Source organism: Felis catus, chromosome B2 (assembly GCF_018350175.1).
Source record: "Felis catus isolate Fca126 chromosome B2, F.catus_Fca126_mat1.0, whole genome shotgun sequence".
Classification (NCBI taxonomy): Eukaryota; Metazoa; Chordata; class Mammalia; order Carnivora; family Felidae; genus Felis; species Felis catus.
The window spans coordinates 29,255,256-29,283,067 of NC_058372.1; the positions used below are offsets into that span (position 1 = coordinate 29,255,256).

General features: G+C 45.1%; 2 protein-coding genes across 6 annotated transcripts; one reads left to right on the top strand and one right to left on the bottom strand.

The window, feature by feature from the left end:
• Nucleotides 1-2,053: 2,053 nt before the first annotated feature.
• Nucleotides 2,054-22,924, bottom strand: PPP1R10 (protein phosphatase 1 regulatory subunit 10). 5 transcript variants are annotated; one of them, XM_045057219.1, is made up of 20 exons: nucleotides 22,274-22,924; nucleotides 18,095-20,800; nucleotides 13,962-14,079; nucleotides 13,189-13,275; nucleotides 12,899-13,034; nucleotides 11,611-11,662; nucleotides 9,029-9,106; nucleotides 8,717-8,890; nucleotides 8,393-8,498; nucleotides 8,168-8,280; nucleotides 6,712-6,812; nucleotides 6,305-6,452; nucleotides 6,069-6,227; nucleotides 5,721-5,967; nucleotides 5,473-5,536; nucleotides 5,178-5,372; nucleotides 4,944-5,019; nucleotides 4,565-4,678; nucleotides 3,610-4,410; nucleotides 2,054-3,314 (listed from the first exon to the last, which is right to left on the bottom strand). In XM_045057219.1, exons 2-20 carry the CDS (start codon nucleotides 18,111-18,113, stop codon nucleotides 3,205-3,207), a joined length of 2,898 nt encoding a protein of 965 aa, XP_044913154.1. In that variant the 5' UTR covers nucleotides 18,114-20,800; nucleotides 22,274-22,924; the 3' UTR covers nucleotides 2,054-3,204. The 5 variants fall into 5 exon arrangements, with proteins under 5 accessions (XP_044913154.1, XP_044913153.1, XP_044913152.1 ...); XM_045057218.1 differs by lacking the exon at nucleotides 22,274-22,924 and adding an exon at nucleotides 21,348-21,481; XM_045057217.1 differs by lacking the exon at nucleotides 22,274-22,924 and adding an exon at nucleotides 21,023-21,174.
• On the top strand, nucleotides 21,560-27,584 carry MRPS18B (mitochondrial ribosomal protein S18B). The gene is made up of 7 exons (XM_003985874.5): nucleotides 21,560-21,743; nucleotides 22,923-23,031; nucleotides 23,147-23,244; nucleotides 23,372-23,440; nucleotides 24,779-24,845; nucleotides 26,372-26,431; nucleotides 27,005-27,584. The coding sequence occupies exons 1-7, from the start codon at nucleotides 21,666-21,668 to the stop codon at nucleotides 27,298-27,300; spliced, it is 777 nt and encodes a 258-aa protein (XP_003985923.1). The 5' UTR covers nucleotides 21,560-21,665; the 3' UTR covers nucleotides 27,301-27,584.
• Nucleotides 27,585-27,812: the final 228 nt, after the last annotated feature.

The window sequence follows — 27,812 nt, forward strand, 5'->3', positions numbered from 1 at the left end:
AGTTGGTGTCAAGATGGTAGGATTTTGTGTTTTTTGCAACATTAGGTTTACTGCCCAGGAGCAGGAATGGGGAAACTAGAACAATGATGATCCAGAATTGGAGATGGAACTGGTGTGCTTTGGGTGGGGTTGACAGAGAATGTCTAAAGTTGAAAGGGTATTTCAGGGGCAGGGGGAATGGAAGCAGAAAGGAAGAACAGACCAGCTGAAATGGAGAGAAGTGCCTGCAGGGGAATTGGTGAAGGCATGGAAATAGGTCGCTTTGGATTTTCATGGAGAATTTGAAAGAAAAATGGCTGAACTAAATTTTAAATTAACATAGAAAAAACTTTGAGCTCTAAAAGTTCTTGTGGCTTGATGCCAGAGATAGGGAAGCACAAGCCAGAGAATGGCCCACTAGATTTTTCCACTTGAGCTGGTACTACATTTTTTTTTCAACGTTAAAAAATTAAGTAATCTCTGCCCCCAACGTAGGGCTCCAGCACACACCCCTAAGCTCCAGAGTTGCACACTCCACTGACCAAGCCAGCCATGCACCCCTACTTCATTCATACTTTATTTTTTTTAAATCTTTTTTTTACCTCATATTTTACCTCTTTTTAGGTGCTTTTCTCAGGTCCTAAGTGCACAGAGCTTGTATACGCTGACTGGGCACAACCCCTCTGAGGACTCAGCAAAGAGAAGATAAAATTAGCCCCATTGGCCTTGCTAAATGTAAATGACACCTGTGAAATTTAGGTTATGCCATCGTGTGACCAATCCTGTGTTCTAGGGCAGTGTCTTTTCAGTGTTTTCCAGATCAGCACAGCAACACATGGGAACTTGTTAGAAATGCAAAATCTCCAGATCCATCCCAGAACTACTCAATTAGAAAATTTGCTGGACCCCATTCCTCGTGTCTTTTAATAAGCCCCTCAGTTGATTCTGATGAACACTAAAAGGTTGAAAACTACTGTTCCTTTTAAAAAAAAAATTTTTTTTTAAAGTAATCTCTGTGCCCAATGTGGGGCTCAAACAACCCCAAGATCAAGTTGCATGCTGTACTGAGCCAGCCAGGTGCCCCAAAACGAGCTGCTTTCTCTGAAATCTCTATGCCCAACATGGGGCTCAAACTCATGACCTAGAGATCCAGAGCCACATGCTCTACTGACTGAGCCAGCTAGGTGCTCCTGAAGACCACTGTTCTTAACCCATGCCCCAATATCCCCACCTTCCTCCTCAAAATGCACTATAATTCTAATTTCCCATTTCAAAATTAGCAAAACTTCCTATTTTTAGTAATCCTATGTTCTGATCTCTAAGACCCGTCTCCGCAAGAATCTTACTCCATCAACTAGCCCTCAATACTTGCCCTTAAGAATCCTGCATCATCAGGACACCTTGGTGGCTCAGTTGGGTGGGCATCTGACTTTGACTCAGGTCATGATCTCATAGCTCGAGTTCAACCCCCACATCAGGCTCTCCACTCTTGGCACAGGGCCTGCTTTGGATCCTCTGTCTCCCTCTCTCTCCTCAGCCCCTCCCCTGCTCATGCACTCTCTAAAAAATAAAAATTAAAAAAAAAAAAAATCCAGCATCATCTAGCAGCAGTTAGTACAGTGACCTCTATTTTGCAAAGCCACTTCTTGGGGGAAAAGGAGCGTACATTTTCTGCTTTTCTTCACTTTCTCCACTGGAACTGCTCTTAATAGGAGCCACCAGCTTTTCCTCCTTTCACCCACCCTCACTTAAATTCCTTCCCTAAGCAACTCCACAGGCATGTTGAAGTGAATGTCCACCTACACCATCTGTAGCTCCAGCAATCTGTGAAAAGCTGTGTTCCCCTAGGTCCCAATGCTTACTCAAATAATGTTGACCCATGGGATTTACTCTGTACCTATGGGTGTTTTATGTTCAAAATATTCCTTGTTTCACTTAATACCAACACTGACCTCACAGAACAAATGTTAGCTCCTCAAGAACTGAAAACACATTCCACAAATGTTTGTCCTAATGTACCTAAAACAGCAGATAATGGCTGGGTTTTAAACAAAGAGCGCAAACACACTAAGGGTTAAATAAGCTGCTTCTCTTTCCACTGTTTATTATTAATGTACAAAATATACAAAACCAAAAGAAAAAAGAAAATACTCATCCCTCAAATCCATTGTGGCTCTAACCCAAGACCCTGCACAAAAGCCAACCAATCCACTGTTTTCACAGAAAACAACTGATGCCGAGACATGTGAAGGAGAGGGCTGGGGAAGGGCAAGTCAGCTTGTTGCACCCACCCAGGAAGGCACCTGGTGGGATTCAGAGGTGGCTGACAGGGCAAGGGAGCCAGAGGCCTCACACCAACAAGGTTCCAGGTGGGGGCAAAGAGTGAGCCAACTCCTGAAGGCAGTGCATGTAGTGTGACTGTCAGGCCCAGCGTGCTGGGCAAGTTGATGAAAAGCTGGTCTCACTGAAGTGTTTTACAAAGTTTCCAGAATGAGTTGTAGGCAAGGGTGGACCAACACCAGCAGCCTCACCTATACCAGCTAAAACTTCCACTGGATGCAGATGTGAATTGGCCATCACTGAACCTAACAGACCCATGATGCAGACTTGGGTGTTCACAGAAGGTTGCAAAGTCTTGAGAAAGGACTCAATGTAAAGCCTGTGTCAGGGCAGAAGTGGGGATGATATTTTCCAGAACTCAAATCCAGCCTAATTGAGCCCTCTCAGTGCAGTGGGATATATAATACCCCTTTTACCATCTCCCCACCCCCATGAGGAATAATGAACTTGGCTGGGATGATTTCATAAGTGCAGCTGATCCCATGTCAGTTCTGTGTGCATGTGGAGGACCCACAATAGGAGAGTAGAGGTGTTCTCCAGGATAACCAGCTTTAGGTTCTCAGGCATTAAGGGCAATACTGGAAAGGGATTTGGGGTTATAGGGCAAATCTCCTCAAAAAATGAAGCCAACTGGGTCTTCTCTTCAGCAGTCCAGGGTACAGAATGTATCCAGTCTCTCCTCCCCAGACTGGAGGAAAATATGTACATCAATACGCACCAGTGATCGAAAACCCCCAGAAACCCAAGCAGGTGGGAACTGAGGGGGCCGGCTCCTCATCAGCTGGGGAAAGGGGAAAAGTGGGCCTCACAGAAGCCATAACAGGGTAGAAGGAGCAAGGCTGCAGTCCACAGGGGTGTGTGTGGGTGGGGCAGAGGAGGTGGTCCCTAGGGCAGGGGGGGCCCGTTGACACCCGGGTGGTAGAAGGCACAGTTGTTCTCATAGCGGCAGTTGCCCTTCATCATGAAATGTCGGCAAACAGGGCGGTTTGACATGTCTGTGGGAATGACAGTGGAATGGTTAGATAGAAAACGGCAGACAGAGGTCAATGCCACCCTCACCCCCACTTCCTCCCACCCCCACTCCCACCCCATCCACAGCATCCTGAAAACTTCTCTTTCAGGGAGACCTGGAATCTTACGGATTTGGGGGAAGGGCAAAGGGTAGGAACTGAATGCATGCTGAGAATGAGGTGATCTCATGTTTGGCCTAGCACACCTGGGGTACTAATGCTCCCGCAACAACTTGTATGGAACACCAAAAAACATATAGGGAGCAGGAACTATTCTCACCTCCTCCATGGCTGTGGCCTCCATCATGCCCTCGGTGGCCCCCTCCTCCATGGCCAGGGCCATCATGGCCACGGTGCTCATGAGGCGGTGGCCCTCGATGGTCATGGCCTCGGTGACCAGGGACATCATGAGGCCGGTGGCCATGGGGCCCTCCATGTCCAGGACCTTCATGGGGGCGATGTCCACTGCTTCCACCCATGCTCCCACCAGGGCCTTCATGGGGGCGATGTCCGCCACCAGCACCCATGCCTCCACCAGGGCCTTCATGGGGACGATGTCCACTGCCTCCGCCCATGCCACTGCCAGGGCCTTCATGGGGTCGATGTCCACTGCCACTGCCCATGCCACCGCCAGGGCCTTCATGGGGACGATGTCCCCCACCTCCACCCATGCTACCACCAGGGCCTTCGTGGGGGCGATGCCCACCACCCATGACACTGCCAGGGCCTTCATGGGGACGATGGCCACTGCTGCTGCTCATGCCCCCACCAGGGCCTTCATGAGGACGATGCCCACCACCTCCAACCATGCCCCCACCAGGGCCCCCTCTTCCATTTGGGGGTCCTCCTCCAGAGCGACCTCCTCTGGCCCCTCGGAAGGGAGGAGGAGGAGGAGGTTCATTTCCTCCTCGGCCACCACGGCCTCTATGGTACGGTCCAGGACCTGGTCCTGGACCCCCCCGCATTGGGCCACCCCGCATGGGGTCACCCGGGCCATCCCAGAAGGGATCACCCCCTCGTGGAGGGGGTGGGGGACCCAAGAGACGTGGACCCACTGGCCCACCGGGGCCTCCGTGAGGACCTGTTAGGGGGAAAAAAGAAACAGTTAACCTGTTACACTCAGGGACAGCCTCTCCCAGCCTAAACTATCTCCTCCCACCTTTTGGTCAACCTACACTATTACCATACCACAATCAAGCAGGTAAACCCATTCCAACCTCTCATTTACCACCTACCTGGCATAGGTCCCCCAGGTCCAGGGGGGAAGTGCTGCATGGCCTTGGGGCCACCAGGGCCTCCTGGTGGGAAACCATTGGCTATTGGACCAGGGCCTAATAATCCATGTGGCACTATTAATTTAAAAAAAAAAAAAAAAAAAAAAAAAAAAAAAAAAAAAGAACAGTCAGCAAGAGGATTCTAGAAGAGTGGCATGACTTCCTACTCAGGTACGCCCCTCTGGCCCTCTCAGACCAACTTGGCAGAGCAATACTCTATCCAGTCTTCCCCTCCCCATCTAGCAGCAATACCCCTGGCTCACCACTGTGTGAACCCTACTCCCCACACCCCAAAGTAGTCTTTCTCCCCCCAGGCCCCAGGGCTGGCCCTGGTGATTACCCAGCATCTGCTTGATCTTGTCTGAATAGTCTGGTTGCTTTAGCAGTTCCTCTGAGGGATGACTATTTGGGCTACCCTGTGAGGAGGCAAGGTGAATAGAGAGCAAGGTTAACAACTGGCAGAGAAAAGAGAGGCAGATGAGGGGGTAAGTGAGAAGATGAGTATTAGCGTAAAAAGACAAGCAGATTCCAGAGAAAGTGGAAATGAGGAAGGCGGAGGAAGGCGGACTCTTACCATGATGGAGGTGAGGATCTCTTGGACATTGATGCCCCCTCCTCCAGGACCCTGGGGGCTCTTTCCAGCACCCATGCTTCCCATGAGATTGGCCAGGACAGGAGGCAACTTGGAGCCACCTGCCCCATCAGGTGAGCCACCAGCTCCCCCGGGCTCCAGGGTCTCAATATATGGGGTCTCATCCATAGAACACTCCTGCAAGAACAGGAGAACAATTCCATTTGAAATGGCAATGAAATGTGAAAGACACATTAAAATCAATCACAGTCTCCATTGCCACATAGCATTCGCTCACCTCATCTAGGGGGATGAGCTTCGGGGGTACAGGATCATAGGGCTCAGGATCAGGCTCATGAGGACTATTAGGAATGTCACAGGTAATAAGGAAAAAAAAAGATAGTCAAATTATTTATTCAAGCTCTCACATTCCCTCCTAGCCTACACCCCCTTCTGAATTACCCCAGAGTGCATGTTCCCCTCAGCAGTCCAAGCACTTAATATGGATATGGTTCATGCCTAGAGCGTAAACCCTGTTCTGCTCACCTTTCCTTGTTCAGGAAGAGCTCCTGAAGGATTCCTTTCTCCCTCTCAGCCTGGATGTATCGCTCCTGGCTATTGCTTCCAGGGGTGACAAGAGGTGAGGGTAGAACCAGGGGTCGCGGGCACACCCAGGGAACCTTCTCCTCCATATTGTCATGGCTCAGACGACGGGCCGTCTCAAATGCATGTCGGTCTGACAGTATCTCTCGTTTAGCTGCCTCACCAAAGTCCTTGATCTTATTCACATTTACTATTGGCAAGGAGAAAAAAACAAGAGCAAAAGTAAGTACAACCACGTCCTTTTTAAACTCTCTGTACCCACCTACTACACAGGAATCTACACACGCTAACCTCGTTCAGTTTCATCCAGTTCAAAATAGAAATATTCTCTCAGTTTGCCCTCCTCAGGCCATGTTACAGTCTTCCTCTTCCTGCCTTTCCGGGTCAGCTGGCTAGGATCTCCAGGACTCTCCACTGGCTTTGCATCCAGTGCTCCTGGCTCTAAAGAAGCTGTAAGCAAAAGAGGTTTTAGACGCAGGCCCTTTCTTTCAGAAAACCCCCAAATCTGAACCAATTTCTAGACTTACCTGTATCCATGAGTTCTGGGACTTCAACAGGGGGAACTGGGGTTCCTGGGCGGTCTGTGTCCATAGGCTCACAAGGAGGTGCTGGTTCTGGGGAAGAAGGCTTGGCTGTGCTTGGTTCTGTGCTCGTTTTCCCTTCAAATGGGCTTGGCTATAATGAAAGAAAAAGAAGTTAATGAGCTGATAAGAAAGCCAAAGTTAAGGTAAGGCAATTAGTCCGTGGTCCTAGACAGAATCTCCCATGAGTTCCTATAAAGGAAGACTTTGTCTCTCACATTGCCAACCTCCCACCCGCACCCCAGCCTACATCTTGTTGTCCTCCCTAACCACCCCTACCTGCTAAACCCTTCCCTTCCTTCTACTTTACTTTTGACATCCTATCACTGATACCTACTGCCCAGGGCTCATACCTTGGCAGCTGTAGGTGACAACACCTTCTTCTTCTTCTTAATTTTGATGCCTGGAACAGGGGCTGAATTGAGCGCATCCAGAAAGCCCAGGCCCTCCATAGCTATAAAAGGAAAAAGCATAACATGGAATCATTAGACCTCTTTCACAATTCTATTCCTATACACAAATCTGGGCAGAAAATGGGCCAATGGAGACCCTGCTCCAACTTAGGACATCATAAGGGCTGCCTACATGACTCCGTCGTTTAAGAGTCCCACTCTGGCTCAGGTTCAGGCCCCACATTGGGCTCTGTGCTGACAGTGCAGAGCCTGCTTGGGATTCTCTTCCCCTTTCTCTCTGCCCCTTCCCCATGCATGCACTCTCTCTCAAAATAAACTTTCATGGAGTTTTTTTTTTTTTTTTTTTTAACGTTTATTTATTTTTGGGACAGAGAGAGACAGAGCATGGACAGGGGAGGGGCAGAGAGAGAGGGAGACACAGAATCAGAAACAGGCTCCAGGCTCTGAGCCATCAGCCTAGACCCTGACGCGGGGCTCGAACTCAAGGACCGCGAGATCGTGACCTGGCTGAAGTCGGACGCTTAACCGACTGCGCCACCCAGGCGCCCCATGGAGTTGTTTTTTTTTAATGTTTGTTTATTTTTGAGAAAGAGAGACAGAACGTGAGCAGGGGAGGGGCAGAGAGACAGGGAGACACAGAATCTGAAGCAGGCTCCAGACTCCGAGCTGTCAGCACAGAGCCTGACACGGGGCCTTGAGCTCACGTGACCTGAGCCTCGATCATGACCTGAGTCAAAGTCAGATATTTACATCAACTAAACCACCCAGGCGCCCCTCAAAATAAACTTTTAAAAAATAATAGTAGTAATGAAAAAAAAAAGGATTAAAAACAAAACAAAACAAGAAAACTTAGGACATAATAAGTTCAAGGTGCCAGGAAGCATATGCTGGATTCATATAAGAAATGCTTGTTATTCTTACTAAAAAATTTCTTTATTTTTATAAAATTTATGAAAAATTTATTAAAAAATTTTTATTTTTATCTTACATAATCTCTATACCCAACGTAGGCTCAAACTCATGACCTGGAGATCAAGAATTGCATGCTCCTCCAACTGAGCCAGCTGGGCACCCCATTCTTTCTTTCTTTTAAAGGCAAACAATTTGTAGCTTTAAGTATGAATTAGAGCTCAGATAACTGAAGAAGCCAGCCCCCACTGACATAACAGAATATCCTGCAGCTGGGAGTGCTCCTAACCAGTCACACACCTCCCAATACCATCTCTAAAAGTACCCCTAAGTAATCCTACGAAAGGGGAGCTCCAGAAGTGCAAAAATTAAGACACACACACACTTAAGACATGAAGAAATCAATCCCCTACCTACCCCCCAACAATCATTCCCATGAAAAGAGTTTGTTCCCAATTCCAAGTATATTCCTTCACTTTAGACTCACGCTGTGGTGGGATGATCTTCACTTTGATCTCTTTGGTGGCATTGGGTGTGGTGTTCAGTGGCTTGTATTTCTTCTCTGCAGGGGGGGCAGCATCTCCTGGAGCAACTGTGGTGCTGTCAGAAGAGGAATGGTCAACAACATCTCTGATTCACCCTGACTTGCCCCTTCTTTCTCCCTCGTGTCCACAGACATAACCCACGCAGAAACCCAGGATGTAGTCCATACCTCTGACGCTTGAGGGGGATGGGTTTAAGGTTGTACTTGTCAGAAACCACCACTGCACTGGCATTCTTCTTCACAGGCACCAAAGATGGGGTCTCCAGCTCTAGCCCTGGCGGAAGGAAAAAACATGATATTGGGGTTGAACTCACCCCCCATTCTCTTAACTCTTCTTCCCTGGTCCAACCCCAAATCTTCCTCCAGCCCAAGCTTCACCCACTAGTCTTCCCTCTTCCATGTGTGTGCCATTTCATAAATCGGCTATTCCACCACAAGACCCTAGGTATGCATCCGCCCACAGACTGTCCCAAGACTGGTCAACAGCCCTACCAGTGGAACGGAACTTGGCATGACTGGGTGCTGTGGTTCGGAGAGACTTGGGCTTCTCCTTCTTCTTCTCTGGGGCCTCCTCAGCCCGGGTCTCAGCCTTCACCTCAGTCAAGGGTCGCTCAGGAGGGGTGGTTCGACTCTTACCCTCTTCTTTACGTTTTTTTTTATCTTTCTCTGTTGTTAAAAAACAAAGCAGAAAAGGATTTTACTTAAAGAGAAAGACTCTCAGAGATGAAGCAGGCTAATGGTACTGAAAGCCATGTTCCAGTGGGAAAGAAATAAATACAAGGGATAAAAGACTAAGGAGCTTACCAGCAGGCTGGGTACTGCTCTGGGAGCGGATGACAGCCATCCAGTCACTGACAAGGACTGAAGCCAACTTCCGGAGCTCTGCAGGTGAGAGTAAGGAGAAATGCCTAAGTAATTAAAAATATTACTCTTCCAATAACAGAAAACAGAGATGTTTAAAGATATACTGTGAAAACCTGTGTAACAAAAAAAGTAACTCAGAGTTTTAAGAAAAACATGGGATAGGCTGAAAAACCAAACTCTTCAAAATGGAAAGATGAATTATATAGCAGTCTTCTATTCCAATTCAACACTGGGAGGGGAGGTGGGGCGGAGGTGGGGAAACGGGAGAATGAACATCAATTACACATAGAATACATTATAAAAACTACATCAGTTGTTTTATGTATACTTCATGTGGTTGTTATATTCCAAAGATTTTTAAACCTCCTTCACAAAGTGAGAAAGAGAAAGCTAGAAAACCAGAATGAAGCCAGTGCCAATGCTCTTCCCCTAACCAGTATTAGTTTGTGTTGTGCCTAAAGACAAAATTCAAAGGAGGCAGATTTAGATCCATCTTTTTTTTTTTTTTTTTTTTTTAAGTTTGAGAGCAAGCATGAGCAAGGGAGGGGCAGAAAGGAGAGAGAGAATATGAGAATACCAAACAAGCTCCATGCTGCCAGCACAGAGTTGGACTTGGGACTGGAACCCAGGAACCGTGAGATCATGACTTGAGCCAAAACCAAGAGTCTGACCCAGGTGGCTCAGCTGGTTAAGCATCCAACTCTTGGTTTCAGCTCAGGTCATGATCTCACAGTTCGTGAGATCAGGCCCCTTATCAGGCTCCATGCTCAGAACACTGCGCCTGCTTGGCATTCTTTCTCTTCCTCTCTCTCTGCCCCTCCCCGCCTCAAAAATAAATAAACTTTATTTTTTTTCTCAACGTTTATTTATTTATTTTTTTAATTTTTTTTGGGACAGAGAGAGACAGAGCATGAACGGGGGAGGGGCAGAGAGAGAGGGAGACACAGAATCAGAAACAGGCTCCAGGCTCTGAGCCATCAGCCCAGAGCCTGACGCGGGGCTCGAACTCACGGACCGCGAGATCGTGACCTGGCTGAAGTCGGACGCTTAACCGACTGCGCCACCCAGGTGCCCCTAAAAAATAAATAAACTTTAAAAAATCCTTTATAGCTCTTGGCTTTTGTACTTGGCAAATAACCAAATAACTATGGCACCCCTCCTCTTACCAACACTTTCACTTACAGACTCACTTAATAATGAGATTGTTTAAAACATTAAAACCTAACTTTTCAAATATTCACAAAACCAGCAATTTCTATACTTAAGGCAACATAAACCCCAAGGCATCCCCAATGCAGGGATATTATAAACCTTTTTGGACCAAATGAAATTATGGTCTACTGAAACTTTACAGTCTGTAAGGAATATATAAATTACAGTATCCAAAGAAATTATACAAGAATTACACCTATACTCAAAAGTGGCAGCATACAATTGAGCCAACTAGAAAACAGGGAACAATATACCCGACAATGAAGAAACAAGAGATGGGCAATGATTTAAAAGCATCTTTTGTAATGTATTTTTACATTACAAATTATTATTAAAGATACTTGTGATGTCACAAATCAGAAGTGCTCAGTATTTAAAGGGCTTAAAAACCAAGAATTAATACAGCTAAAAGAATAGAAAGCTAGAAAAGGTCTTTCACTGAAACAATTCTGTGAGCTAAACCCTTTATCTTTGTACATTTTCTGTGTTTTCCTCTATAGCTAAAGGAACTTCAGATAGGCTTACCCAGGTCTACATGCTCCTTCCACACCCAAACCACCAAAGCCTCTTTTCAAAAGGACCTAGCACACCATTCCCTTCAGCCAAAAGAGCAAGCCTGTATTCTGACCAGGGGATTAGCTCTGCTAGAATACTGCTCACTTGTGGAATACTGGTGTCTTGTGCTTGTGGTTTGTACCCTGGGTATAACCCCCCTTTTTTTTCCACTAAAGAAAAGGCTGTAACTTTCTGGAGCCAGGCTCTGTCTTCAAGCCAGAACTGTATGGCCCTTGCCAAGGAGTCCACAACGCTTTGTCTTAGAAAAGGAAAGACTCTGTTGCCACCAAAGCTATAATCTATCTACTCCAGCAGTCAGGATTCTGTCCGTGCCCTAAAGGAAGGTGTTTACTGGTAGAAATGGTGTATCTGTTGTTAAGAAAATACACACTGAAAGTCTCAGAATATGCTTTATATTTAGAAAAACAGAGTGATGATGACACTCTCTAGGATGATGCTATTTTCCCCAAAGAATTTTAAGTGTATACCTTTTACACCAAGAGATATTAAGAATCAGCTTCTAAAGTGCGGTGTCTTGTTTTACATTCAACAGTAGAGAAATGGACAAATCCCATTCAGAGTTGAGAACAGGAAAAGAGGACAGGTTAGAGAAGCTCAATTTTTAAAAGAAAGAGAAAAGCAAGGTGAGGTAACAAGGAGTGACAGGACAGTTCAAGGATGGAAGTCAGACATGGCATTAACTAAGTAGAAGTAATGAGGAAGGGCTGTGACAGAAAGTAAGGACTGGCCCCTACCTTCATCCTCACTTGACTTGCTCAGTTGCTTCACCAGTTTGGCTGTGTTGTTCTATGAGAGATGGGGAGAAAAGTTAAGTGCCAGGAGGAAAATAAGTCCTCTCAGTTAACAACTGCACAAACCCACCCACAGTTTCTTTTATTCTTTTTTAGATTTTATTTTTAAGTATTTTTAAGTATTGGGTATTTTTAAATACCCAATGTGGGTGGGGCTTGGGCTTGAACCCGTAACTCCAAGATCAAGAGTGACACACTCTTCCGACTGAGCCAGACAGGTGCTCCAGCCACAATTTCTTTTTTTTCCTTAAGTTTATTTATTTTGAAACAGACAGACAGCATGAGTCGGGGAGGGGCAGAGAGACAGAGGACAGAGAGAGAATCCCAAGCATGCTTGCTGTCGCAGGGCTTGAACCCATGAAGGCGTGAGATCATGACCTGAGCTGAAACCAAGAGTAAGAGGCTTAACAGTCAGCACAAAGCCCGATGTGGGGCTTGAACTCACCAACTGTGAGATCATGACCTGAGCTGAAACCATGAGTTAGACACTTTAACTGACTGAGCCACCCAGGCACCCCTTTGTAGACATATTCATACTTAACCCTGAAAACAACCAACAATAGGGGTGCCTGGGCGGCTCAGTTGGTTATGCAACCGATTCTTGGTTTCGGCTCAGTTCATGATCTTGTGGTTTCAGGAGTTCAAGCCCCACACTGGGCCCTGCCCTAGCAGCACGGAGACTGCTTGGGATTCTCTATCCCCCTCTCTCTGTTCCTTCCCCACTTGCACTATCTCTCTCTCAAATAAATAAAACCTAAAAAAAAAAACGTGGCACATCACTTAAAAAAAACAAAACCCCAGTAATGGATGAGAAAACTAAGGCTCAAATATATGAAGTGCCCCAACCACACATCTATTAAATTTAGTTTTCTGATACTAAATTCCCATTTTTTCTTTTTCAATTTTTTTTTTTTTTTAACAATTATTTTTGACAGAGCATGAGCAGGGGAGGGGTAGAGAGAGAGGGAGATACGGAATCCAAAGCAGGCTCCAGGCTCTGAGCTGTCAGCACAGAGCCTGACGCGGGGCTTGAACCCACGAACCTTGAGATCATGACCTGAGTTGAAGTCGGGACACTTAACTGAGTCACCCAGGTACCCCAAATTCCTATTTTTTTCTACCACTCTCCTTCACAGGCCCAAGACTGCAATGCCATCAGTGCTACTGTGGGTATTTTATCTGTTAGGCTAATGCAAAAAGGAAGCACTAGGGTTATAAAGACTTAAGGTACCTGCTTGAGGTGGTCCACAGTGAGTGGTAGGTGCTGCAGGGTCAGCAGAATTTGCTGCAAGAGGGGAATGTTGTTGGTTGTCTTTGAATAGGTCAGCCAATTGTTAAGAAGTTTGTAGCCACCAACATCAATAAACCTGTAGGCAGGTAGGAGAATCTGTAATGACCTTCCTAGGTTTTGGAGTGCCACATCCCACACTCTTACTCCCCCATCAATAATCTAGAAACCCAGGCCTCACCTCCCCCACTTTCTAACATCTTCCCATCTCAGCCGCCCAGCTCCCCACTTACTTGACCAATATTTCTGGTGACTGGGTCTGCAGGAGAATGTTCAAGTAAGTGCATCGACTCACCATCTTTCGTGCTTCCTTCATAAGACTGTAGGAGGGAAATTAAGGTTAGACATGGAGCAGCTAGAATGCCTCTTCTTTCAGCAGAAGCATCTCTAACTGTGGGAGTGCGTTAATAATCCTAATGACTTGGGACTTTGCTACAGGGTAGGAGGGTCACACAAGCCTCTTGGAGGATGATATGGATCCAGAGTGAAATGGAAACCTATGAGAGGATGGAAGACAATTCAGGAGACACTGAAGTCTCTGATCCAGGGAGGTGAGCATCACTGCTTCTAACACAGGACACACGTGATTCTGCTTCCTGGTCAAGAAACCTAGCACTAACAGCCATCCGTTCATAGTCTGTTCAGGACTGGTTTAGTTCTTTCCCTTCCACTGGGGAACTGGAAGGTTCCTGAGGGAAAATAACACTTTGGGTATAAGGAATGTGACCTAAAACAGAACCAAAAATTCTGCTCCCCTGCTCCCTTCCTTCCAAAGTGTGACTCCCTCAAGACTGTGGATATCCAAATATTCAAATTCCATTATGGCCAGGAACCAAGGGATCACCTTTTCCTATCGCTTACTCTAAAATTATTGGATTCCAATCATATTCCCACTGACTCTCCCTTTCCCCTCCAAGAACACTCATTCCTGTCTGCCTTACTTAAGGTTATATTACAACATACAATATCTTCTATTCACAATGAATCCAAAGATAGGCAGACTCACCTGAAGATCTTGGAAATGCCATCCACACTCTTGACTTCCCCATCTCGGTTAAGGAAGCTATCCAGGCCCTTGAGAAGCTCTTTGGGATCTATGGGACCCGAACCCATGATCGAGGTTTCTAAGACAAGGAAAAAGCAAACCCACAGAATAAGTGGGTGGCAAGGACAGTCCCACTATGCCCTCTAATAACTTCCATTTCTATATGTGACAAAATTCTGTGACTCATTATTCAATCTATATTCAACTACTCTCACCATTTTCTAGATATGAAAAAATCAACACAGACCATCACACCACTGAGAAAAAAAGCCCTGGCAAGTTAAGCATGGTACTAATACAGGACTGAATGGGAAGACAATGGACTGGGCAGTACACCTTTCTCTCTTCCTCCCAGTTACATCCTTTCTAGATAGCTAACTTCACTAAATTGTATTAGGGCTAAAAAACAAGTGCCTGTAACAAAACACTCAACATTCCAAGGCATTTTTGCTTAGTTAGTTCCTGTTTCTACTTAGCAGCTGATAAATTTGGCCTGAAAAAAACCTGTAGTTTGATAAGAACTGGGCAAATCTTGGACAGGGCTAAATGTCTTCTAAGATTAGTCGGTTCCTTTTTATCTTAGTCTTATTTAGCCATAATCACCTCAAGTGGTAGGATGAGCTCTGCTTGCATCAGGAGAAAATCAGCTAAAATGGCAGGTGATATAAAACTTGATAACAGAACCTTTCCCTCAAGAGAGTTGAGGGGAGCTCCCAGAAATGGAGACAAATGGACATAAAAGATATCAAGCTGGCACTCCTCAGTCTTGAATAGAACTGTCATTCATTAACCAAATACTGTACATGTTTTTATTGTTTTAAAGTCAAGAGAAAGACTGCTTTGTGATTTCAAAAGCAAAGACACAAATCTGAGCACTACTCCTCTCCAAAATCACACCACCATCCAAGATCTTCAAGAAAGGCCTGAAATTAGAAACCACAGAGGCAAAAAGAATGGAGTAGAGCTAGAAGCTGGAAAAATGCCATTAAATTCTTAAGTAGCTACTTTAGACCAGGTTAGAAAAAAGGAGCTCATTAAAAGCTAAACTCTGTTATGGGATGAAGTGTGAAGCAATTTCTAGGCCAGAACCCAAGATAATCTTGAATCAATGTGGCTCTGATTGGGATTTTTATCCACAATACCTCTAAGTATCAACTTCTGAGAACCAAAAAAGAAAGCCACCTCAGTAATACTTGCATTTGGAATATAAGGTTAACATTGGGTAGAAAGGAGGCAAGAACAACTTCTTGCCTCCTGCTTCTAGTACAGATAACAGAATCTCAGTAGAAGGGTGGGAAAATCAGTGTTTTACAACGATGACTTAACTTTGTGCAGGAAAGAGAACAAGTTTCTTATAAAATAACATAAATTCGTTCTATGTGTTCTCAGACAAATCAAAAAGCATAACAATCTCAACCTTTTAGTCCTCTCAACAAAAAGGCCAACAAATTTCTAAATAGATAGGTCCTAACAACCTAAGGAAGAAGCAGCAGAAGCAGGGAAGAGGCTGGTTCTTGAGATCATAACCTGTGGGCTGAATAGAGAGGAAATAAGGTAAGAAATTCCGAGAGGTGAGCAACTCTGGGTTAACTGTGCTGTTGTTGTTGCTGCCCTGGAACCTCCACAAAGACAGGTAGAACCTGAGGTCAGAGAAAAAAACACTGAAGTAGAATACTGGATAAGATTAGAAGCCCATGAGCCAAATCCACTGAAATGTGATGATTCTTAGAGGCAGACATGGAGATAAAGGCATTTTTTCCCATGTAGTAAGACACCATATAAAGTGATCCATAGACACTACTATACCAAGAGATACACAGACACAATGGGATATATAAACCGACTTCCCATTTGTTGGGGACTAAAAAAGCAATGAGTGAATCCAAAGTAATACATATCATCAACCAAAATATACACAATTTGACAAAAGCCTTCAATTAAGTAACACTTTAAACCAGTGCTACCTACCCCCACCCCCACACCCCTTCCAGCCAAATACAGCTGATCCCAATGATTCAAACCAAGAGTAGGATATACATCGCCTTGGAGAACTACCTTTGGCATATCCAAGTCCGAGCTAAATCAACAGGACTGCTCCCCCTACTTCCTTCAGAAACAAAAAAGTGTCACCTGAGCTCAAATGTTCCTTCACTTAAGAGGGTGAGAGAGAAGAGAATAACCATCCCCAGGAAAGAGACCAATGAATGCAAACCTAAATTCTGTCCAGTGCCTTCTGCTGGAAATGGGAACCAGGGACAACTTTTTCATTCCCATTCATAAAAAGCAAGAATAATCAGGGGAAGCTAGAAGGCAAAGCAGATATATTAAATATTAGGTTTCCACCATTGTTATTCCTATTTATAATTTGGAAGTATAATTAACAAAAACTAAGTTTTGTCTCCTAAGTGCCAATTGTGAGAAAATGTAAATGGGTTTTCTCATTGTTTTCCTATAGGCAAATTAGTTTTCACTAAAATTAAGGACTCCAAATGTCTTACAACCAAATTTCCTTACTTCAAAGTCAGTACATTCTGAAAGAAGCTACAAGGCACTCAAGTGGAAAGAAACGAAGAGCCTAAATTCCTGGCACAGGCCTACAGTGGAAAAGGCAAAGGAGTTGAACAGGGAAGGAGGGGCAATAACTAAGTGTCAACATTACCTAGCCATATCTGGAGCTTGGAATGAATGCTTGAGGAAGCTTTCTGGAACCAAAAATAATCTAGGGCATGACATGTTAATTTCCTCCAAGATAGAACATACAGAATAAGAAGGGGCGGGGAGAGGGAAATAACCCCAGCCTTATCTCCACCTTCTCCTAAGCTGTGCATTCCTTCTTATGGAGGATATTTGCAAGCAGAGATGAGCACTACTGACACAAGGCACTGGGAAATTTTCTACCTTTCTTACCAGAAACTTAAAAAGTCCTTAAGTGACACCAACTCCTGCCTCTGAAATGAGTTTTCCTTGAGGGTTACTCAGTTAACAAGGTGAAAAATATCTAGCTTGGCGAAAATTATTCCATACCCATCACCAAGAAAAAAGAACTTAATTGGTTCAGGACAAAAACCCTATGCAAATTAGAGCCCTTCTAAAGACAATCACAACACTCATAACAAGGAAGGAGTCTGAGTTTACCTTGACTTAGAGAAGTCTTAGCACTTCTGGAAATGAAAATGTTTTGTACCTGACCTCTTACACTCCCCCCACCCTTCCTTTCCTTGGTGTTTGAGGTATTTCCTAATAGGACTCAGTGAACTGAATTAGGTCTCTTGGGTGATGTACAAGGTCTTACCTCTCCTAAGCATAAGCCCCTACCCCTTAAACTTCTTTTGAAAACCTGATACAGTGATCTCCCGGAAACCTTATTTGCCTTTCAGTAAGGATGTAAAATCACCCCCCACCTGCCAGCAAAGTATCCCAGAAAATAACTCTGGCCACAAACTACAAGGATCAGGTTCTCCAAGGTTCTCTGGATGGATGTGGTTTCCCTATCTCCCATGTTAAGGAAGATCTTCTTTATTAATCCCCTGTTCACTAGAGATCAGGAACCCCAATGGGTAGAATGTTCAGCTCCCAAGGAAGGTATGCTGCAGAGGCACATGGCAAACTGCTTAAAAGATAAAAAACTTGTGGTCAATAGACATGTGGAAGAGTCCCTCCCACCCAATCCAAAAGTTTAAGCACTAATTGGAGAATCAGTACCCAACAGAAAATTAGCCCTGAAGTCTCACCAAGTCACCACAGGATAGCTGTTCAAAAGGGCTTTCCAATTTTGCCCAGAAACTCCACTCTTCAAGGCAGGACTTTAAAAAATGAAAAGTATATGGACAGTTGGACAAAGATTTGACTGAAAAAGTTGGAGGAAGATAGATAAGGGACAGGATACCCAATACCACCCTCAGATAGGGCATGGCTTTGAACATGCACCAACTGCTAAAGCACTGCACAAGTTGAAAAATGAAGACATTATTTTCCCATTAATGTTTTTAAGGAATTTCTTTCTAAAGGGAAGGAAAAAGAAATTCAAAAAGGGTGGCTCTTCGGAAAAAAGAAATGAAGGTTGTGAAATGTAATACCAGAAAGGTTTTGCTTACCAGACACCGTAGCTTGCATCCCCCTGCCTTGAGTTTACAACTGCTGCTTCCTTTCCTATTCACTTCTCATCCTAGTACCAATGTACAGGAGCTAAGCAACTGGAGAACGTGACACAGCACTGAACACAAAGAGTTTATCCCCAAACCCAGAGGTGGGATAAGGGAATAAGGGTGATTTAAAAGAAGTCCTCAGGTACCCACCCTCCCCCGTCTCATTATACAAAGCGACCAAATGCAGGCCCAAGGACTGGTTCCTGGACAGAAAGGGCACATTTCAGTATTAGGCCCCACTTGTCTATTCAAGTCACTTCCACAAGTTCTCCTTTCCCCAGTATCCCCCACACCACACCACACCTACATACATACATGCACACAGCTCTCACACACACACACACACACACCCACACACACCCACACACACGCACACACCACCAGAAGGCTCCCAGTCTTAAAGTATAGTTGGTTTGACTGGTTTTCCACCCCTGGCAACTGAAGCGGGGAAAATTTCCAAGCTGTTGTGATGAGTGAAGGAAGATGAAAATAAAAGCAACAGGCTTTGATTGTTAAATATAAAAACTAGAGCTGCCCAGGAGATGGACAACTTCAAGACCTAATCCCTATAAGCTTTTCCCTCTTAAGAATATAAAAGATCCTCTAAATACAGAAAATGTCTTTTCCTGTCTAGCAGCAGCGTGCACAGGGAGTCCAGAAAGCATCTGCTCAGGGGTGGAGTTTCAAGAGGGTGGAGAGGAAGAAAGCTGATTACATCACCTTTCCATGCTGCTCCTCCCCCTTGACCAAGTTTCTAGGGCGGCCCTAAGCTCTGGATGGCAAAAGGGGGAGAAAAAACAACAAAGAAGCAGGGACGACGCCATTTTGTAATGGAGAAGAGGAAAACTTAAAAAAGCTATTCCGGCTCTGCCGGCAGCTAGTTACATTAGAAAACAACCCTTCTCAGTAAAATACCCCAAACCAGCCACCCACCCTGAATGGTCTTTAACCTAATTTGAGTAAAAGAGTTGTGAAAATAAAACCAATTAAAATATTTAAAAGAACATTTTTCTGTGGGGAAGAATTGAATTTGCAATTGAGGTTCAACCTGCTACCATCGACCACCCCCATCCTCCCTATAAAGGGAAAGGGGGAGGACTTGGACCCCTCTCAACAAATAGGGTTGAGGTGGGAGGACAGGAGAAAAATGGGCCAAGACACAACCTGCAACACCGCTTTGAAGACAAAAGGACAAGGAAAGTCGCCATATTGAAGCAGGGAAGAAAAAATTCCTTTTAACGACACAAATCTTTTAGAAAGCTAGCATTCAATTGCACTAAATGGCTTTTAAAATTATACTCCTGAATTCCACATTTCCCAACCTTTCCACCCCCTATTAGACTGTATTCCCACCCACCAAAACGTATCAAGTTAAAATGTTAATCACTTTTTTCCTCTTAAATAACCTGCGCAACCTGCAACAATTAAAAACATTCTTTACCTCCCCATTATCTTGTATGTACTGGCACTAAGATTATATTTTTGTACTGAATTAAGTGTCTTGCAATCTTTATTCCTAGATTGCCACCTATTTTAACCACACAAATATATCCCAAGCAAATTACATTAAAATTGAGAGGATTTAACAATCATTTAAAGTCATAGCCAGCTATTATTTCTCTGCCCATCTCCTTACCCTGCAATCTTTATGTACAGATTGCTTATTAATCTGGCAAATTGAAAGGCGCCCTGCTTGTCTCACACACAAAGAAGTGGGACTTCTGGGCCACAAGATCCACCATCTTTTGTATGTGAGCTCATTAACCCTTTTGAAGACTGCTAACAAGAGGAAGTTAACCATTCCTCCTTATAAAAAGCAAACACTTATGGCTTTGGCAGTCTGGAAATTGGCTGGATTACCAAGGGTTAACCATCAAAATCCTCACTTGCTGGCCCTCCCTCCACCCTTTCCTTGCCTGCAGCAGGGCAGGAAGGTAGGTGGCAGGGGAGAGAGAACAAGACTGTTTAGACCAAAGGCCCTTTTTTAATGGAGATTAAGTGACCGGCTTGGTCCTTCTCCAGTTCTCTATTTTGTTCTATTGTCTCATTTCTTCCTCTCATTATTTTTGGTTTCACAACGGGAAACGTTGATTTCTTGTTGCAAGGCTGGTTTTGGAAAATTCGACACTTACTATCCAATTTTTTTGCGACGTCAGCACCTCGGGCTCAGGGGGGGAGGGGGCTCAAATTTTGGAGAAAAAAAATAAAACAACCAACCAAGACCCAAAACTCAATTATTTGGGGGGCCTCATTGGATCAAAAAGTCTCTTAAAAAAACGAAGGCCAACTCAGTATTCATTTTCCCCCCACCCAACTCCATTTAGGGAGGGGGGATCGTAGAAAAAAAGTTCTGAGTGGATTCAAAAAAGTAAACGCTGGATAAGTGAATTTGGGTGGGTTTGGGAAGGGTGGGTGGTTGATTATTTTTGAAGTTATGTGGTGACGGTCCTTCGGCCACAGATTGCAAGTCCCATGCAGCGTGGGCTGGTGGGGTGGGCAAGATAGGTGGGAAGGGGCAGAAGACACAAGTGGTTGGGCTGGTGGCTGCGGTTTTCCCTTTCCCCCCTCTCTCAGGATCCTTTCAAGGGCTTAGATGTTGCTGCGGCTTGTTTTTTTCCTCGTGGCCGGCCTGTCTTTCTCCGAGAAAATTCAAACCTAGGATAAAAGGAACACAAGGGAGAAAGATGTAATCAATACGGGCTGCTTTAAACACCCAAAATACCAGATCTGTTGTCTCCAATCACATCCAGGTCCCATCCCGAACACAGCCGCCTTTTATAAGCCATGATCCTCCACAGAACCCATCTCTAACCCCCTCCTCAGTCCGACGAAATCAACAAAACTTAACCCTCCAACCGACGAAACACCCAAACTTACCTCTAAACGAACCCCAGAATGGCGGCTGCCTGCTCGGGCGGAGTCTTTTATACCCGGACGCCGCCCAACGCGCCCAAACATGCTAGTGAAACGCCCTTGTCGCGAGACATTGTGCGCGAGGCATGAATTCATTGGCCAACCCGAAAGACAACTCGCTAGCTGATTGGCTATCCTTCCTTCACCTTCGCTCAGCCCCTTCCTCCCCCGGGACCTTCTTCCGCCTCCTTCCTGGGCACCCCCGCCCCCAGGCAAGCGCGTGACCGCAGAGCCTAGCACCTCCCTTTCCTCTGCTTCCACCACTTCCGTCCTCCAGAACTTTTCTCACCCTGGTTGGTAGAACCGGGCCGGCGCGTGCGCATTGAGAAGACGTTGGTCGAAATCCCCTTCAAAATTGTTTAAAACGCAAGCCCTTAGTATGAGATCTAAGAATCGTAATGACTGGTTTAGGAAAAACGCAATTTTGAGGCCAAATTCAATTGTGACGCAGTTGAAATTGGCTTCTCCCCATAGCCCCCCCTTTTACGCTTCCGTCCTGACGCAAGTGCGGGGCCGCCTCCCGCACTGCGGACTAGCCCTTGGCCCTACCATAGTCAGTTTCTTGGAGCATGCGCAGTCGTCTTTCGTGCCTTGGGCGTACGTCAAGATGGCGGCGTCCCTATCGTGTTCGTTGCTGAGGCGCCTTCTTAACCTTTCGCCCTTCAGAGGTGCCTACGGAGTTCAGGTAACTCCTTGGAGCACACTTTGCACAACCGCAACTTAGTTATACTTTCTCTAGGTTATTGCTGGGAATCCAGGAGCGGAGACCTTCCCAAGTGCTTATGCCTTGGCCGGCTAGGCAACACTGCTTCCACCACCCTTTCCTTCTCACCCTTTTTCAGTGCTGCGCGGCTTTTTAATCTTTAGCCCAGGGCAAAGAGCCCGGGTTAGATATCATTCTTTTCCCGTTACCATCGCGGCTAAAGAACTAGGTAAAGGATTGGACTTCTTGGTCATACACAACCAGCTCTTAAGTATGCGTATGGTGTTTAAACCTGATTGTCTAGAGTGATCTTGGGTTGAGGGAGACTAACTTTTACCTGCTGTGATATCTCCCGGTAAAGCCAGGATACGTTCTCAAGACCTGGGGACCAATTTCTCCGCTTTCTCTCACTAAATTATTTTATTATTGTTATTATTATTTTAATCAGAGCATACATGAGACCTTAACTCAGTCCTTTGGATTGAGGTTTCCCTCCAGCCTCATGTACTCACCACACTGGAAGTTCTTGGTAGGGCACGGTAGGTTCTTGGTAGGGCAGGGTGAGATAGAAAGGCTTGCACAGCTGCCACTCCCTAAAGTGGGACTGAAGACTGGTGACAGGGGGTCACCACGGAGTTAATAACAGCTTTGGTAGCTTTAAAGCTAGCGTTAGTACTCAAGTTTGTTCTGACCTATGGAATGTTGACCTTCAACTTTTTTAAGACTGGGCAATTTCATGATCCAGGATTGGATTGGGTTGGAGATTGCCCTGTCATATGCATCCTCTCCCTGCCAGGCATCTTCCTTCCAAGAAGTTAGACATTCTCCCTTTTCCTTTCTTCTCACTTTCCTCCACTAGACTCAGTACATTCTCAAAAGCACGACTATATCATAGGTGTCTTCTCAAATACGCCTGCTTCCCAGTCACTTAACCTAGTTACCCTCTCATATTAGCTTTTCCTTCAGGGTCCAGTCAGAGACAGGAATAGTGGTTGATGATACCAATTTTACCCTAACAAAAATGCTACTTTCTCTGTATATTCTTACTATATTCCATTAGTACAGTGGACATGAATTCCCCTTCTGCTAACGTGGGCAGTGAGACAATCAGGTCCTTTCCTTGAGCTCTTTTTCTGATTTTTTTTGGCCCTCTTTTTATAGGTTCCCCTCCAGACTCTTTGCACCAAAGCCCTTCCTGAGGAAGATTCTTTGCCCCTAGATCCCATAACCCCTTATAAGAATGAACCCTGGAAATATCTGGACTCCGAAGGTACCTCTGAATGGGAAAGGGGAGGATCACAGCGGTCTGAAATAAGTGGACAGAGACATTTCTATTACCCACCCCCCCCCCCCCCAGAAATAACTTGTGTGGTTTTTCATTTCAGAATACCAGAATCGCTATGGTTCTCGCCCTGTGTGGGCTGACTACCGTCGAAACCACAAAGGTGGCATACCCCCTCAGCGAACTCGAAAGACCTGTATTGTGAGTTTCTGAAGGCGGTACACGGATGGGATGTAGAGTGTGGATGGAGGCCATAGTGACCATGGCAGCAGTACTTTTTCTCATAGGACTTTGAACATCTTCACTTACCAGTTTTTTCTCTCCACAGCGTAGAGACAAAGTTGCTGGGAATCCCTGCCCCATCTGCCGGGATCCCAAGCTGCATGTTGACTTTAGGGTAAGGGGAATCTTTTCTTCAGAGTAAGGACTTGGAGTTTCTTCATAGTGCTAAAGAGATTACCATAGGTGTCCTACTCTTCTTCATAGTGTAGTACTCCTATAGTTTATTTTGCATTGACTTTCTAGTAACAGAAAAACATTCCTCTCTCCAGCCTCTTGTTCTCTATTGTGGATCATACTAAAAAGTTTCATTTCTTATATGTGAAATTTACAGTTTACATTGTAAGGCCAGAAGAATACCTGTTTCTAATGGGAGAGCAATACCCAAAGGTTCATTTGTATCCATCACAATTATTGGCAAGTAGATTGGGCTAGTTTTTTTCTGTGCGTGTGTTTGTTTTTGTTTTATTGTTGTCATGTTGTGTGATGGCCTGCTGAGACTTGGGGTTGGAGAGCAGATACATGAAGCAAGATACAGAGTCTAATTATTTTTCAAAAAGCCTTTATTGCCAGGACAGAATTTCCTCCCTAAAGAGTTCAAAAAACCATATAAAAATATGGGGAAAAAATGGGAAAATGCTATTCTGAGCTTGCAGTGAAGGCATTAGAGCAGAAGCTGAATGGTCATCAAGGGAGTTGGAGGAAATTCGTGTTTCAGTAAGCAGATGGGGGTGTCTGACTGCTCTCAGGTCCTTTCAGACACAGTTGTGGAAGGGTCCAATGGATAGATAATATCTCAATTTCAACTGTGTACAATTGGTTATAAAAAGAGAACATAAGCAGTTGTATACAGTTCAGAAGCCATTACGTGACCGGGGAAGAGACACAGGTTATAGGTTGAATAGTTCAGATGATTCTGCTTGCTCTTTTACTCCACACACGTATCTACTTTTTTCCTTGGGTGTTATCTCCTGTTGATTGACCTGCTGGCCAACGGGCATTCTACACAATTAAGACTATAAAATTGTTCTTAGTAAATATATATGTTATACATAGTATGCTGTTGTGTACATTAATATTTTACACGTGTGCATTACAACATATATTTCTGGGTGATTTCATGGATTGCCAACTGACTATCCCCAATTTGTTTTGCATGAAAGGCTGATTTTAGAACCTAACCCCTGCGGGAGAGGATTCTATGTAAGTCTCAGTGACAGAATATAGAGTGTGCACATAAAATGGTTGGAAGGTCAAGAAAGGGGAAACGTTTGCTGGAGTTTTTAAGAATGTGTTTAGCAAAGTGATGGGGCTAGAAGGAGGGTAACACCTGAAGAGACACAGAGGAGTTAAGGATGTCTGTGCACACGTGTACAGATTGTGCACTTCCAGTCTCTCAAGGTCTTGGTGCTCTCCCTGCCGTCTCTCATGTTTCCCCACCACTTTCCTCCCACAGAACCTGAAGCTCTTGGAACAATTTGTCTGCGCCCACACGGGTGTCATCTTTCATGCTCCGTACACAGGTTAGCCCATCATCCCTGTCACCACCAGAATAACTTTTCCTTGGAGCACTTCTTGTTTATTCAGTCACACAACAGGTATTTGGTGGTTCCTACGTATGGCATAAAAAAACAGATTGAACGTGTTTGGAAATCCTGCTTTAATGGGAATCTTCACATGCTAAAGCAATTATATGTGGACAAAAGATAAAAGCAAGTACCAATGTAAGTAAACTATCTCAACAGAGCTCTTAGAAGATAAGTCGTGGTGATTATCTCCTTTCTGTAGAGTCTCTGCTTTTACAAAAATTGACTGTCATTGGTCACAAACAGCAAGTCTCCAGAGTGAAATCCCATCGTGCAATTTTTAGGCACTATCTCTTAATCCCTTCCCAGTCTACAGCTCCTGCCGAGCACTCTGGGGGCTCTCCTGCTCGATGGAGGCTTCAGCTGGGTTTGTGAGGGGCACCTCGAGCATTGATTGGCTCAGGTGGGGGACCACTCTCTTCTCGGAGATGACTGATAAATTGACTGCATGTAAGTTCTTTTTGCCGTCGACAATCCAATTAGCTCTAACTCTCTCAAATTTGGAATTGTAATCCTAACAATGCAAGGTGACATCCATTCCTTAACGATGGTCACAGGCCAAATATGGCTCACTGCTGTTTCCATTTATTTTCATATTGTCTACAACTGCTTTCAAACTACAATGGCAGAGTTTAGTAGCTGAGACAGAGACTGTAGGACCTGCAGAGCCTGAAATTTATGTGGCCCACCACAAAAATTTTGCCAACCCCTGCTCTAAAGCAAGATAAATTTGCAGAACTAATCTGAATCCACCATTTTGGGGAAGGCAGCATGATCAGTGGAGTTTGATTTGTCGGGGAGTTTTAAAGAGGAGCATTTATAATAAAGCTATAGAAAGTTAAAGGGACTATTTTGCTACTCTCTCAGATCACCTTCTCCAGATCTGGAAACCTTTCTTCTTTTATATTTTGTTTAGGTTTATTTATTTTCTTTGAGAGAAAGCAAGAGTGAGTGAGGGGGGTGGGGCAGAGAGAGAGAGGGAGAGAGAGAGAATCCCAAGCAGACTCCATGTTCAGCGCAGAGCCTAATGCGGGGCTTGATTTCATGAACTGTGAGAACGTGACCTAAGCCAAAATCAAGTCAGATGTTTAACAGATTGAGCCATCTAGGCACCCCCCTTTCTTGCTTTATTGACTCATTCTTTGTGGATTGTCCACAATCTAAATCTTTAATCAACCATACTTGCCCTTTGAATTTTGTTCTGCTGTCTTGGAGGCTTTACCATCAAATGGCTTTTCTGTGGTGGCTAGATCCTCTTAAAGTCTTCATCTCAGCTCTCAGAAAGGGGGATTCTTTCCATTGGATAGATGGGGAAACTGAGGCCCATGGAGGGGTCAGAGAACTGGGATTATTAGAGCAACTTTTTCAAACCCAGCTCTTTATCATCATATAGAAGTAGTTATATACTTTATTTACTGTGCTTTTCGGAACAAGCACCAAGTTCTCTCTCTTTCTCCCTTCAGGGGTCTGTATGAAGCAACACAAGAAGTTGACCCAAGCCATCCAGAAAGCCAGGGATCATGGTGAGCATAAGGGGCACAGTACAGTTTTGTGCCATAAAAAAGGTGATTTAGGGCTGGAGGGCAGATATAAATGCTACCGATCTGAAAAGGTGGTACCCAACGTGGTCTTCCCAAAAAATCTTTCAGCACTCCACTGGTCCCTTTTTCCCTCTCCTGAGTCTTTTACCTTGTCCTTGTCCTATTCCGTTATTCTTCCTCTTTCCTTTCTCTTCCCTAACTATTGGTCCCAATGCCAGAGATAAATCATAGGGAATCTTTGTATAAATCTCTGGCCCTGGACTCCATGACACCTTCGCAGAAATTTTAAAAAGGTATACCTCTGCTAGGGCAAGTGCACCTTTATAGTCCTGGTGCAGAGCTGCACGGTTTGGCAGGCAAGAGCCCAGGCAGTAAGTATGTCAGTCATCATTGCCCCTTGTCCAGTTGCCTTTGTGCAGTGTACAACATGCATAAATGTACCCAGTGGCTCTGACTGGTTCCTCCCTTCCTTTATAGGTCATTTTATTTATTGTCTTGACCTGAACTACTCTTCCTTGCTTCCTTCCTTCACTTTCTCTTTTTTTAATCCCCTAGGTCTCCTCAGGTACCACATTCCTCAGGTTGAACCTCGGGACCTTGACTTCAGTACCTCTCATGGAGCTGTGAGTGCTACTCTACCAGCACCCAGCCTGGTGTCAGGTGACCCCTGGTACCCATGGTACAGCTGGAAACAGCCACCAGAGAGAGAGCTGTCCCGTCTTCGACGCCTCTATCAGAGTCATCTCCGAGAAGAGAGTGGTCCCCCACCAGAGTCAATGCCCGAATTGCCACTCACAACCCCAGCTGAAGCCTCCTCCACTGAGCAGGAGAGCCCCCAGAGTGCTCTGTAGGAGCTGTATCCTGGGAAGGGATTAGAAGAGATAGTGCCTAAAAATTGCATAACGGGATTTGACTCTGGAGACTTGTGTCTGTTTGTGGCCAGTGGCAGGCCCAGGGCCCGAGAAAAGAAATGATTGTGTTGTTGAAGGGAAAAAATACATTTGAGGCTTAGGGAGGGCAGGACAGATGTGTATGGGAAACCCCAACCCCTATATATTGTAAATAGGCTAAACATTCTGTTACTGCTTCAGACTTCTGCTAACTCAACTTTCCACAATAAAGCTATATCTCTGTTTATGGTCTGAGTTTCAGATTAATGCCATTTGTGTGGGGGAAATGGGTGCTGCTGTGGGGAGGGGAGGGGTGAAGCTTGCGCCAGACCAGCCAGTGACCCTTGGAACCAGGAGCCACCAGAAATGAGCAGTTGGGCCGTTAGGTCATGATCACCTTTCTGGCCTCCTGTGCCCAACTCTGTGTTAGTGTTCCCACCATACCAGCTGTTTGGCGGGGTGGTATGTTAAAG

Excerpts from the sequence above, each read along its gene's own strand:
- MRPS18B (XM_003985874.5), top strand. The coding sequence starts at position 21,666 with ATGGCGGCGTCCCTATCGTGTTCGTTGCTGAGGCGCCTTCTTAACCTT. Across the intron at positions 21,744-22,922 it reads GAGGTGCCTACGGAGTTCAG|GTTCCCCTCCAGACTCTTTG; the intron begins GTAACTCCTTGG and ends CTCTTTTTATAG. Across the intron at positions 23,441-24,778 it reads AGCTGCATGTTGACTTTAGG|AACCTGAAGCTCTTGGAACA; the intron begins GTAAGGGGAATC and ends TTCCTCCCACAG.
- PPP1R10 (XM_045057219.1), bottom strand. Across the intron at positions 9,107-11,610 it reads CAAGTCAAGTGAGGATGAAG|AGCTCCGGAAGTTGGCTTCA; the intron begins GTAGGGGCCAGT and ends TCTCACCTGCAG. Across the intron at positions 3,315-3,609 it reads AGGCCACAGCCATGGAGGAG|ACATGTCAAACCGCCCTGTT; the intron begins GTGAGAATAGTT and ends TCATTCCCACAG.